At 36.0% G+C, this 14,522-nt stretch overlaps 1 protein-coding gene across 27 annotated transcripts in view; it reads left to right on the plus strand.

Annotated features, from left to right (window-relative positions):
• NEB (nebulin) overlaps nucleotides 1-14,522 on the plus strand; it is a 210,797-nt gene that overhangs the window by 94,523 nt on the left and 101,752 nt on the right. For all 27 annotated transcript variants that reach the window (XM_066281248.1, XM_066281221.1, XM_066281230.1 and 24 more), the window contains 12 exons: nucleotides 268-471; nucleotides 783-887; nucleotides 2,375-2,482; nucleotides 3,910-4,221; nucleotides 4,769-4,972; nucleotides 5,683-5,787; nucleotides 6,825-6,932; nucleotides 8,063-8,374; nucleotides 9,629-9,832; nucleotides 10,037-10,141; nucleotides 11,075-11,182; nucleotides 12,384-12,695. In XM_066281248.1, the coding sequence (XP_066137345.1) occupies nucleotides 268-471; nucleotides 783-887; nucleotides 2,375-2,482; nucleotides 3,910-4,221; nucleotides 4,769-4,972; nucleotides 5,683-5,787; nucleotides 6,825-6,932; nucleotides 8,063-8,374; nucleotides 9,629-9,832; nucleotides 10,037-10,141; nucleotides 11,075-11,182; nucleotides 12,384-12,695 (2,187 nt within the window). The remainder of the gene's footprint in view (nucleotides 1-267; nucleotides 472-782; nucleotides 888-2,374; nucleotides 2,483-3,909; nucleotides 4,222-4,768; nucleotides 4,973-5,682; nucleotides 5,788-6,824; nucleotides 6,933-8,062; nucleotides 8,375-9,628; nucleotides 9,833-10,036; nucleotides 10,142-11,074; nucleotides 11,183-12,383; nucleotides 12,696-14,522) is intronic.

Below are 14,522 nucleotides of genomic sequence, written 5' to 3' on the forward strand. Positions count from 1 at the left end.
CACTCAACGGACTCTCAGAAGATAGCAGTTTGCATCACTTCTCTCCTAACAACCTGAAATATTTGGTCACTTTTTCTTATGGCTGGGAGATGTTTCGGGGTAATTTTTTCTAACATAGTTTTTCTTTACATCAGCCTAATGTAGTGAGCTTATTTTCTATGAAAAACAACAACAACCAGAATTGTACTTTATTAATGATTTCATTTGCATCTTTACCTTAAATCTTTTGGTCTTGCTGAAGTGTATCTGTCTTTTTTATCTTCACAGAATGTATACAAGTCTGATCTCCAGTGGCTGAAAGGCATTGGCTGGGTCCCCATTGGGTCTCTGGATGTGGTCAAGTGCAAGAGAGCTACAGAGATACTCAGCGACCACATCTACCGCCAGCCCCCAGACAAGCTGAAATTTACCAGTGTGACTGATTCCCTGGAGCAGGTGCTGGCAAAGAACAATGCCATCACCATGAACAAGGTGAGCCCCAGCTGCCCCAAACTTCTCCAGGATGCCAAAAGGTGTCATTATACTTTAACGATTAGTGAAGATATAACTATCCATGAAAGTGTGGGGTCATATTTGCCTCCTAAATTACATACTTGAAAGCCTGTAAATAATTTCTGTTATTCTTGGCTTTATAACCTTGATAACTAGTATTAAGACTCAAACCTCCAACTGAATACTTTATATTCAAATTCGGTTTATTTCCTTTAATTAGATCAATAATAATCTTTGACATTTCGTAATTCCTATTTCAAATGGCTTTCCGTCAACATCTTCTTTGATAGCGTTTATATACAGAAGCCTGGGACAAAGACAAGACTCAAATTCATATAATGCCTGACACTCCGGAGATCACGTTGGCAAGGCAAAATAAAATCAACTACAGTGAGGTAGGAGCGAATTTCTGTGGTGCTACTGACTGTGTTTCTGCTATTGTTTGTTTCTCTACACTTACTTTTATGGAAGTGCTCAGCTATCATGATACACGTCACTCCATGATATGAACACTCGCCATTCAGCCTCTCATATCTGGCTTGCATATTATATGCTATAGGGTTTCAGAGGCAAACTGAAGTCACATAATCTTTTCAGTTGTGGCCACTGCTAATATGAGTAGTATTTTTGACATTTCCAAGAGGAGAGATTGCCAGATAAAATATGGCTCAATACTTACACTAAAATATTATTTGTTATTTATCTGAATTCAAGTTCAATTGGTCAAGCTATTTTTTTATTTGCTAAATAAGACAATCTGTTAAAGGGGCTCTAAAAATATACATCTCTTTTCCACCTGGATCCTCAGTAAAATTGAGAAGTAAAACTCAAAATCTCACATTTTTTATTACTAGTTAAGTTCAAGGACACATTTGTATAAGAGGCAAACAAGCTGCTAACCAAACCACAGAATTGGGTTCCTCATCCAGACACAGGCCTCACTGGAGGAGGACCATCAGTTCCACCCCTCTCAGGACCGAGGTCCTGCTTAGAGCCCAGAGAAGCAGAGAATGGCACTGAGCTTAATCCGAGAGGCAGCAGCTTAGGGTGGAGCTGGGCAAGGCCAATTCCCCCCTCCCTACCAGTTAGATAAATCAGTGAATCACTACACCTCTTCAGTGGCAGAGAGAGTAAAGGTGCGGAGAAAAGAGTAAGGCCATAGATCAAAGAACTGAGCTTCTCTTACCGGAAGAAAACCTCAGGTGTGGAAAGAAGTGTTCTTTATTAACAACACTGATTACTGTTTATTTGTTTTTAGAGTAAAATGCAATTTTATAGGTACATGTTTTACTAATACAGCTAAAATTTAGAATCAAAGTTGTGCTATGATTATGATTGAATGATTTACATTTTAAATTATACTTCAATTTTTTTCTCTTTTGTTTTTTAAACATTATAAAATATTCCATGATTGTCAAAAATTTTTCAAGTAATAAAGAAATGAGTAAATGTATATAAGTATATATAATAAGCAAATACATTAAACATTGTTCTATAATTTCCTTTTTGATTAGAAATATGTATAGATTGATGTCTTCTTCATTGATCCACATTACTAGATTATATTAATCTATGTTCATATGTATAATATACTATATGATCTGCTAATATTAATATACTAATATTAATATATAATATTAATCTATTATATATAGATTAACAATAGATTAATGTAGCAATCTGTGTTTACATAATTCATTTGTTTTTAATGCTATAGTTTTTCTTTTTTTCTGGTAAGATATAATTTATTTACTTTAATATTGATAGAATTTTAAATTCTTTACATAGCCTTCCCTTTTTTAAATGATGTAGTATGTCACCTGATAACCTCTAAATGGCTACTGTCAAATTTTTTGCTTTAACTCTGAGTCTCTTTCTATAGAGTCTGTATAAACTTGCCAATGAAGAAGCAAAGAAGAAAGGCTATGACTTGCGAAGTGATGCCATCCCAATCGTGGCAGCCAAGGCTTCCCGAGACATCGTCAGTGATGTGAGTAACAACACCCCACATATGTATGTGCCTGGATGGGGTAGGGGTCATCACAGGCATTATCACAACACAAAGATGCATCTGGGTGCCAGTTCAAGCACATTTACTGTGATTTAAACAGAAGAAATATTTTTCATCTGAAAAAGCTTTTTCATGTTTTTAACTCCAGAAGACTTTAGGAAGGGGGTGTCCTAAACATCAGTATAAAATTGAATTTGAACCTACCATTGTTCATACACACAGTGATGAGACATTCATCTCCATATTTTGAGCACGTAGCCCACACAGAAATAAGAAAGTGTCAGAAATGTTAGAAACAAAACAAAACAGAAAAACTTAGTTTCATGTATTGGTTTAACATCAGAAAAAGACCTGTTTACAGGTCTAGGGAAATGCACCTTTTCACAAACCTGCTCTGGATATTTGTCAACTCTTTCTTTGAAAAGTTACTTAAGTGCTTCTTTTTTAGTTCTTTTTAAATGAAAATAGAAAAAGAAAGGTGAACAACCAAAACCAACAAAATGATGACCCGGATCTCTCTTTCCGCCATCTCCAAAGGAAATGGATCCTTTGGTGGAGAATTAAGACTTCCGCCAGTACCCATTAGGATTTGGGTGATGTTGTCACCTCAGTGGAGAGATGATATTGAGAGTCAGCACTTAACCACCACCTCCAACAATATGCTAGTTTATAATTATATAATCTATTTTCCTACTGGAGTAATCCCAACAAACCTCAGCCAAACTTGATCTCTGACAGAGCAAGACATGCAGGGTGGAAAACCCAAGCCAAACCATTTTATAGAGTCAAGTAACCCGGTAGAAGTCAGAAGAGCCAAATTTGGGAAGGATAATAGGTGGCTTGGAGGGTGAAATGATAGGTGTGGATTCAGAGGTAGCATTCTCAAAATCCTATGTAAAACTTCTGGGTTAGTGATTTCACTGACCCAAGGTGAAAAGGCAGCAAACAATTCTGACTGATTTTTCTTAAAAGTGTCGCTACTTTTATTTCCAGGAACTTACTGCCTGCAAACCATAAAACTATGTAGTTTGGCGTATCTTTCCATGCAGGCGTCCCCAAACTACGGCCCACGGGCCGCAATGCGGCCCCCTGAGGCCATTTATCCAGTCCCCACTGCACTTCTGGAAGGGGCACTCTTTCATTGGTGGTCAGTGAGAGGACCACTGTATTTGGCAGCCCTCCAATGGTCTGAGGGACAGTGAACTGGCCCCCTGTGTAAAAAGTTTGGAGACCCCTGCTAGAGTATTATTGTGAAGTCTAATCAAAGTTAGGAAGAAGAGCTAAGTAATATTCAGATTATTCCACTTCTTGGCAAAATTATCAATTTTAAAATAGTATACTTTAATAAGACTTTTAGCCTTTTTTATTTTTGTTTTTATTTATAAAATGGCTATTTTTTATTTCAGTACAAATACAAGGATGGTTACCGCAAGCAACTTGGCCATCACATCGGAGCCCGGAACATCAAAGACGACCCCAAGATGATGTGGTCCATGCATGTGGCCAAGATCCAGAGTGACAGGGAGTACAAGAAGGACTTTGAGAAGTGGAAGACCAAGTACACCAGCCCAGTGGACATGCTGGGGGTGGTGCTGGCCAAGAAGTGCCAGACGTTAGTCAGCGACGCAGACTACAGGAATATCCTGCACCAGTGGACATGCCTGCCCGACCAGAATGATGTCATCCACGCTCGGCAGGCCTATGAAATCCAGAGTGACGTGAGTACTGAGACCTGTTCAATGACACTGGTGACCACACTCACGATAGTAATACAGTGATTTTCAACTGGTATGCCGCAGCAGGCACACTGGTACGCTGCAAGAATGTTTAAAATATGCAATACCTGACTAAAGATTGTCAAATAAAAATAACAACAGCCAACACAATAATAGCCATCTGGTGTGAATGAATCAAAATTATACCTATTTGTTTTTTGTCAGATTGGCAAAAAATCTTTTTTTTGGTGTTCCACAGAATTATAGTAACTAGCTTTTATGTGCCACGATGAAAAATGTTGAAAATTGCTGTAGTAATATGTATGGTCTAGGATTAGGTAAAGCTCTCAGAAAGAATATTTTTTCTCTACACTCCTCGTTCACTGTGCCGTACCTTTCTTTTAGAGAGAACATACATGAAGCTCTTCAGATTTTAAAAGACATAGACATGAAGTTTGGCTATCCAAGTTTTCTAGTCTTTTTCTTTTGTTTTTGAAATCAAATGTCATAACAACTTTACTAATACTTGCTTTTGTGTTTTTCTCACCAGAATATGTATAAAGCAGATCTCCAATGGCTGAAAGGCATTGGCTGGGTCCCCATTGGGTCTCTGGATGTGGTCAAGTGCAAGAGAGCTACAGAGATACTCAGCGACCACATCTACCGCCAGCCCCCAGACAAGCTGAAATTTACCAGTGTGACTGATTCCCTGGAGCAGGTGCTGGCAAAGAACAATGCCATCACCATGAACAAGGTGAGTAACCAATGTGGGAGAGAGTAAGACAGTTCTTGAGAATACTTATAATTAAGTTGATCTTTTTTGTATTATTCAATTGCCATTCTATGTATAGTAATTTGGGTGAGTTCTTTATTCAGTTACATTAGGATTTCAAAAAGGTATGTGAGAATTTCTGCTTTGATATCTGTTGTGAAATACCGGAGTGAAGAATAGGACAGCTTTTTGGTGTACAAATTATTTGAAGTCTGTGAGAGTTATACATGGTTTGGTATCAAGGTTTCTTTCTTGTTGAATACTTATCTAGGTAAGTACAAAGCAAACAAGTCAAATGCAAATCTCCTTATCATTTATAAAATAACAAATCTAGAGATGGCTAATCCAGGTATATTTTCAGTTAATAAACAAACAACAAACAAAACTCTGGAAAGAATTTATTTATATAATAGCCACAGTACAAGTGGATTACGTATATATTCTTGGAAAAATACTTGCTTTTCATTTAAATGGAGTAGAGGTGATCTTGTAATAAAAGACACGTTTATTTGTTATATTTAGTGATAATAAATATCTTGCGATGTCAAAGAGACTGAAGAGTATTGGCATATAGCGTACAGCCCAGATAGTGAGGATGCTGGCTTTCATCTTTGTCGTAATCTCTAAATTGTAAACTGCTGTTTACATCAAACTTTGTGTTTCTAATTCATTCACCGTTTTGCCTTTCACAGCGATTATACACAGAAGCCTGGGACAAAGACAAGACACAAATCCACATCATGCCTGACACACCTGAAATTACATTGGCAAGACAAAATAAAGTAAATTATAGTAAGGTAAGACCATTTATTTTATTTCCTGATCTGACCAGATTGAGTTTTGCTGATGTAGTAGAAAAATCAGGATTATGGATTTAATTCTCATGTGGACCAGTTTGTTTAGTTTTATTTTTATGCCCATTATGCTACTTTGAAAATATGTATTATTGTGTTCAAAAAAGTAGATAGATAGAAAAATAGATACAAAAATGTCTCCGTATCAGAGGAGAAAAGCTCTCAAAGTCAGTATTAATGATGGAAACAAATGGTAGTTTTTAATTAAAAAATAATTATTGCTATTTATCAGATGAATGCTTGTTTCAAAATTTGTTGAGTTTTTCTTCAGTTTCTTATCAGTAAAACAGGATAAAAATGCCTATATTGAAGAATTTCTGTGATGACTAAATTAAGTCATATATATAATTTGCCCAATGTGGAGCCTGGTACAAAATAGTTGTTTAATAACTTTAATATTTTCTTTTTCACATTCAAGTCACCATGAAAACTAGATTTTTAATATGCTCAACATAACTTAAGGTTTATTTGTAAAATAAAAGAGAATTCTTAAATCCATTTCTTTTAGACTTGTCTGAGGACAGTAAAATACATTCTTTTATGAGTTATCCAGATAAATTTTCACCATGTATCTTTGCTGTCCAGGAATACTGCTGCAAAACTGTTTCTCGCCCAAAAGTTCTTAACAAAGAATTAATCTGGTTTATTTGGGAAGACTTCTGATTTCGTATGTGTATGTGGGGGTGGGGATGAGTGTGTCTTTAACAAAAGGTGGAAGGCAGACTTTTCTTTAGTTTGAGAACACTGAAAAATTTAAGTGCTGATTTTTAAGACTTGGCCATATTAATTTTACCCATATTAATTACTTTTGCTTATAACGAGGAAGCCCTAAAAAAGAGATATGCTTATATCTTTTTAAATTCATTTAAGGCTGAATATATGAGTGCAGTTCTGCATCCAAAACTAGTCTTCTTTTGTCAAAAATCCATTTTTAGAGTGAAAGTGAGTGCTGTATCTAAAAGCACTTCTTCTCTCCTCAGAGCCTCTATCGCCAGGCCATGGAAGAAGCCAAGAAAGAAGGCTATGATTTGCGAAGCGATGCCATTCCCATTGTGGCGGCCAGGGCCTCCAGGGACATTGCCAGTGACGTAAGAGCCGATTAAGTCCCTGCCATTGTTACTAACAGACCAATCCCTGCACAGGGAATCACATTATTGGAACACAGCTGGCAGTCTCTTTGGTCATCATCCATCTTAACCACCTTTATTGTATAGGCAAATAAATTGAGGCTTTGAGCCAGTCGAGGCTTTGAGCCAGTAGGTAACCTGCCCATGATCATAAGCATCATAGGACAAAGCCTGAACTGGGATGTGGTTCTTTTGATTCTTGTCATTTGGGCTTTGCTTAATAAAACTGAGTGTCTTGATTAAAGTTAGCTGGACATATGTGAACTACTCCTAAAACCTCATGAGCTCTCCTCAGGATGAACCCAAGGCAAAAGTTCTAGAGAGAAGTGAGTTTAACTGAGTTCTACCCCATGACTTGAAGAAGGACAAAGAATACTAAAAAAGCTGTAAATTTCCTTGCTGAGGTGTCCACAAAATCAAGATGCCTTTATCCTAGAAATAAAAATATTATACATCTTGTCAACTTAAGTATCATTCCATAGGCAACAATATTGTCCATTTGTGTAGGTTTTTCTTTTTTATCATGATAAAACAACACATAACATAAAATTTACTATCTTTACCATTATCAAGTATACAGATCAGTAGTGTTAAGTATGCTCTCACTTTTTCTTCTTGCAAAACTGAAACTCTATATATGCATCAATGAACAAAAACTGCCCAGTTTTAGGCTACCCCCCAGGTTATTTATGCAGAGAAAATAATTTCTCAGAATGCCTTAGAAAAAAATAAAATTAATAATTCGTGTAAACACATCTCAAATATACCCACCCACATGACTGACTTCTGAGACACTGTTGATCATTCTAATTGAGCTCACCCTTCAATGTTCACTTTTAATCACTTTTGGTCAACTTATAATTTTAAGCATAATATAAAGGAGTCATCACGGAGTTACACTGTGGGAGTGTGACAATGAGCACACCATCCTCTTCTTCAGGAGTCAGCATGCCCTGGTGTGCGACATCACAGCAGCATGTGGTGAAGCTCCCTAGCGTGTTAAGGATTTCACAGAAAAGCATCACTGCAGAAAGAACAACAGGGAACAGCTCTTTGTGCTTCCTCCTCATTTACTGGGTTCTCTCTTTCAGTACAAATATAAAGAAGCTTATCGTAAGCAATTGGGTCATCATATCGGTGCCCGAGCAATACATGATGACCCCAAGATGATGTGGTCCCTTCACATTGCCAAAGTGCTGAGTAGCCGAGAGTACAAGAAAGAATTTGAGAAATACAAGACCAGATACAGCAGCCCGGTGGACATGCTTGGTATTGTTTTGGCCAAGAAATGTCAGACCTTGGTCAGTGATGTCGACTATAAACATCTTCTGCATGAGTGGACATGCTTACCTGACCAGAATGACGTCATCCATGCTCGGAAAGCTTATGACCTCCAGAGTGATGTGAGTATTCCTGATGCTGGTTCCTCTGTTAAAAGCATATCTGAGCCTGACCAGGCGGTGGTGCAGTGGATAGAGCGTCGGACTGGGATGCCAGGGACCCAGGTTCGAGACCCCGAGGTTGCCAGCTTGAGTGCAGGCTCATCTGGTTTGAGCAAAAGCTCACCAGCTTGGACCCAAGGTCGCTGGCTCGAGCAAGGGACTCACTCTGCTGAAGGCCCACAATCAAGGCACATATGAGAAAGCAATCAATGAACAACTAAGGTGTCGCAACGAAAAACTGATGACTGATGCTTCTCATCTCTCTCCATTCCTGTCTGTCTGTCCCTATCTCTCTCTCTCTCTGTGTCTCTGTAAAAAAAAAGAAAAGAAAAAAGAAAACATATCTGAAACATGTCCATGGGTTCTCACTACTTACTGCCAATGGACTAGAATTTGTTTGCATATTTCTAAAAAATATACAATTGAATATTCATAAACAGTTACCCATTGGTAGCATTACAATTTATTTCACAACTTTTCCCCAAAAGTTATATGTAAAAAAGGAAATAAAGTCTATATTAACAATTTAATACAGGTGTATTTCTTTCTGGTGTTTCAGGCTTTCTGTGTCTGAGTCAAATAAAACTTAGTCCTCAACATATAGCTATACCTTTTTTAGGAGAAGTGGTGGAAATGTATGTATATGTCAGTGGAGGGCAGTATAGAGAGAGGAAACAGAAGTGTATTAGGTTAAATTATTTTCACAAACACTCATATTTTATACCTATTGACAGGAAACTACTAAGACATTCTTATCCTTTTCATGATGGTTTGTTGAGTTGTACACTTGAAACCTGTGTGTTTTTGTGAACCAATGTCAAATTTAATAAAAAAATAAAGTTGGTTCTTGAAAAGAAAAACCCAGTAATCTAATTTTATTAGCCTTAGCATGCTTTATTGAGCGTAAAATAAAATGAATAATTAGGAAAATATCTAAAATATTATCTTGTATAAAAATTTTGTAATCACTCAAGGGCATAACTGTGTCTTTCACTTAAAAAAATCTTTCATAACTTTTGGTATAATCCTCTGTACCAAAATTGCTTAGGGGAAAATATATGCATACTCAGAATTCAATAATGACTGAGTTGTCAACTGTGCTGGGAGCCTTATCTGTTCATCAACACTTTTGTATTTTCTCTAGTATGAGCCATTTTGTTACTATGACTCTGAAATGCTAATTAATAAATGTGTTTTTTATCTGTTAATTTACAGAACTTGTATAAATCAGATCTTGAATGGATGAAAGGCATTGGCTGGGTTCCAATTGGCTCTTTAGAAATTGTTAAAGCCAAGAGGGCCACAGAGATACTGAGTGACACTATCTACCGTCAGCGACCAGATACACTGAAATTTACCAGCATCACTGACACCCCAGAACAGGTGCTGGCAAAGAGCAATGCTATCACCATGAATAAGGTGAGTTAAATTAAATCAAAATTAAAATTAAAGAATTTTAATAAGAAACAATAAAAATTGTAAGTCAATAAAATTCCTAAAAGGTAGGGATTTATGCAAATTTAATAATTTTATTTCTGCTTTGCTTGGGTGAGGGGTGACTGCCACATAATCAAAAAAATGTCTTGAACTCCAAAATAATTTTTCTCATCCATTTTTCCATAGCGCTTGTATACTGAAGCCTGGGACAATGATAAGAAAACAATCCATGTCATGCCTGACACGCCAGAAATCATGCTAGCCAAACTCAACCGAATAAACTACAGTAATGTGAGTAAACTGTTGATCCTATAATGAACAGAAAGGCAAAGATGAACTATTGTAACTGTTTCCTTAGTGAATGGTTTTGTCTAATTCATTATACATTCTCCAAACTAACATTGTCACTAAGAGATAGTTCTCCCTTGATTCGACTTTAGGCTATGTGATAGGTCCAAAGTAGGCCTGCCCTTAAGCAGTAGAATAGCAGGGAATGAATGCTTATGGAGGAATATTCCAATAGGAGTTTTACTCCAAAAGTGTTTTCCTACCTCTCAGTATGGGTATCAGTCATTATTTTATTCAACAACTATTCATTAGGCAGGCACTGGCTTGGAATTCACTTGGTAATCAGTGAGTTTTCATGCCTTCCATTATTTTGCTGCTTCCTTAATGTTCTGGTAACCATTTAATGATATTTGCAAACATTTTTTAGGCATCTCATTCAGAACCAACATTTTCATCAGGGCAATGATTTGAACCTCTACCCTACAGATAGATTATAGTGTGTGGTGATTGTCCACACAAAATGAAAAAAAATAAGGAAAATTCATTGAGTTTTTATGAATTCAAATATAGTATTCAATTTTAAAATACTTTCCTTATTATTTCTCCTTTAGTATTAAATTGGCCTTTATTTTACATCTAGACAGTGATAGTAAATAGTTTTTTTTAATATGTGCTTGTTTGGCAAAACAAAATTATGGCAACAATATGCTGATCTCCTAAAATTTTTGTAATTTGCCAGTCAACAAAATTCTAAAGTTTAGGACGCTTGCTTAAAATTCATCAGTGCCCATGAAACCAAGTTTTGTACAAACCCATCTTAATACTTCACTTTGTGGATTAATTTCTGTAGTTTAAATGAGGATGGGGAAATTTTTATAATTAACAGTTTTATTTTTTATGAAAAGAGGAATAATTTAGTTACTCTCTTTTCTGCAGAAACTCTACAGGCTGGCTTTGGAAGAGTCCAAGAAGGAAGGGTATGACTTGCGTGTGGACGCCATTCCAATCAAGTCAGCCAAGGCTTCACGAGATATTGCCAGTGACGTAAGTTGATGCTTTTAGAAGAGGCATTTCTTATTCAAAGATGTTCGCAAATGGAAGTTTTTCCATAATTTTTCTTGACAGAATTTTTGTTGTCCCTACATTTTATTTAGTAATCCCCATGCACAAAGTTGCAAATAAAAACAAAGAAAAGTATAAGATACTATGTCTATTATACCTATTGATCATTAAAAATTGAGGTATTTTCTTTAAAAAATAAATATTTTAAGGACATTAAAATGGGTTCTTAATTTTAAATGTCAGAAATTGAGCAGCAGTTGACCCAGATATCTGTTAAAAATGAAAAGAAAAGAAAAACATTAATACCACATGCAAATCAACCAATATACATGTGAATATTTTTCTACTACTTCTATCCATTTATTCTGGCATTAAAAGAAGATCCAATGATGGATGCATATGGATGTGTTTTAGAGTTTTAGCTCATACTTTGTAACTTTTAGTGTGGTTTTCCTACTAACTGTCCAATGATTGCTAAGAACCCAAATCCAGACTTTCCTTCTTCTAGAAAGATTCCATGCCTTAGATTTATGCTTCATTCCTTCTATTATTTAAATTTTTTTTCCGGCTGTTAAACTGGAGAAGCCTATACTATGATCACTTCATTGTAAAATGGACCATAACATATTATTCTTGAATTATAAAAGAAGATAGGGTATTGATCCAAGGCACGGGTTTCTCATGGTAAAAGTTCAATGGCTAATAGGGAGCTATTTCCTAGTGAAATCTAAATGTAACCCATGTCTTCAAAGAAATCATTATAAAGTCTAATTATAAGAAATATATTCAAAATACTCTAAATATTAAAGCATTTTTTTAAAAGCCACATCTTTAAATTGCATTGATGCCCCTTTAAATTATACAATGTTTTACCTTTACTTGTTAAGCAATCCAGTGTAAACTAGGTAGTATAGTTTAGGAGAAAGTCAAAAATAGTAAAAACTAGAAACTACTTCATTCTGGTCTTAGCTCTGCCACCTTCTTGTGATGTGACCCTGAATAAATACTTAACCCCGCTAAACTTTAGATTTCTATTTTATAAAATGGGGTTGATAATATTAACCTTTCTCTCCCACACTAGTGGTAGAAAAATTCCAAAGAAGTAATGTGTGTATGAAACTATGAAATGTGATATAAGTGAAATGTTTTTATCATTAAACTCATATCCTTTTTCTTTTTTCAGTATAAATACAAGGAAGGCTACCGTAAACAGCTTGGCCACCACATTGGGGCCCGAAACATTAAGGATGACCCCAAGATGATGTGGTCCATGCATGTGGCCAAGATCCAGAGTGACAGGGAATACAAGAAGGACTTTGAGAAGTGGAAGACCAAGTACACCAGCCCAGTGGACATGCTGGGGGTGGTGCTGGCCAAGAAGTGCCAGATCCTTGTAAGCGACATAGACTACAAGCATCCCCTGCACGAATGGACCTGTCTGCCTGATCAGAACGACGTCATTCAGGCTCGGAAGGCCTATGACCTTCAGAGTGATGTGAGTATATCTAATATTATTTATCATGTGTTTAAATGGCTTAAAAAATAAAGTCTAACTTTTTTTGTGCCATGGAATCTTTTGGCAATCTAGTGAAACCTATGGATAATTTCTCAGGACAATGTCATAAAATGTGTAAATTTTAAAAATATGTACATATTTATACATATATGGGTGTATATGTATATAGATGCTTTTTTATTAACACATTAGACAAAAAGATCTAGCAGTGGGTGTAATAACTACTTTAATTTCAAAGAAGTGATGAGCATAAGTATTTCAGGAAGTCTACAACAACTATAATAGGATATGAAAATATTTGTGATTTCTACTGTTGATCAAGTCCCACATAATGTTAATACTACTATGATCTTTGGTCTAAACTTATAATCGAAAGAAATGCTATATTTCAGTTAGAGGTTAATTAAAATAAATATATTATGGGTTTTTTTATCCAAGTTTATTGATATCAGATTAAGAATTCCTGGTTTAACACAATCTAATTTTCCAATGAATTGATTGCATTATGAATTCTTTGACTACTTAAGTTACAAGAAATATCTATTCTAACTTGTAAAAGGAAGTTTAAGAATGAATTCTACATTAAGATAATTTATCTAAAAAGCTAAAAACAATATCTGCCTAAGAATACGTTAGGCACTTTTATTGTAAACCTGTAAATTGTCCTCAGGACCTAAATGCTACCTCATTGATTTAGTAGCTCTTAGTTTTGTTTTAATCAGGCTTTAACAAGTAGTCACTTTCAAAAGAATGATAAAAGTAGTCACATTGTCAAAAACAGTTTCAAGAAAATGTATAAAAATAAAAAAGATTGTTACCTTAATAAAAAGAAAAATTCTTCTGCAACCAATTATTTAAATTCAAAGAAGAAAACTGAAAGATGAAATGTCTTTTACTTAAATTATAATAGGAAAAGGGGACTGAAAATAAGATAAACAAGAGTAAAAAATATATGTACTCTTTGGCTTAGAAGCATGTATACAGAATTATATGGAAAAAAATACCCTTTTTGTTGCCCCAGAAAACACATTAATTCAACATGTGGTCAGCAGTAGGATTCATCCTTGCTTTATATGACAGGACTGGCTGTGAAAGCCATTATCCAATTAGATAAGAACAAACTTTATTCTACCCAAGTGTTAGGCTTATACAGGGAGCTATGGGCAATCAAATCAGAAAATAAAATCTTTGTATCAAGAAGTAAGCAGTAATCTCCTTAAAAATGGTTTTGTATAAATGAAATCACATATTATTAGAGAGATTTTATGGGTCTTTAAAACAGGGCTACCCTGCTTGACCAGGCGGTGGCACAGTGGATAGAGCATCAGACTGGGGCACAGAGGACCCACGTTCAAAACCCCGAGGTCACCAGCTTGAGTACAGGTTCATCTGGCTTGAGCGCTGGCTCACCAGCTTGAACGAAAGGTCACTGGCTTGAGTGTGGGATCATAAACATGACCCCATGGCTGCTGGCTTGCGCCCAAAGGTCGCTGGCTTGAGCCCAAAGTCACTGGCTTGAGCAAGGGGTCACTTGCTATGCTGTAGCTCCCCACCCCGGTCAAGGCATATATGAGAAAGCAAATCAATGAGTAAGCAATCAAAGAACAACTAATATGCCACAACAAAGAATTGATGCTTCTCATCTCTCTCCCTTTCTGTCTGTCTGTCCCTATCTGTCCCTCTCTCTGTCTCTGTCAAAAATAAATAAATAAATAAATAAATAAACAAACAAACAAGGCTACCCTCAGGGACAAAGCATTTGAGGAGCTCCTTTAAACCAAAATGGTTCCTCCCAGAAAGTTACAC

This window comes from Saccopteryx bilineata, chromosome 5 (genome assembly GCF_036850765.1).
Source record: "Saccopteryx bilineata isolate mSacBil1 chromosome 5, mSacBil1_pri_phased_curated, whole genome shotgun sequence".
NCBI classification, from domain to species: domain Eukaryota; kingdom Metazoa; phylum Chordata; class Mammalia; order Chiroptera; family Emballonuridae; genus Saccopteryx; species Saccopteryx bilineata.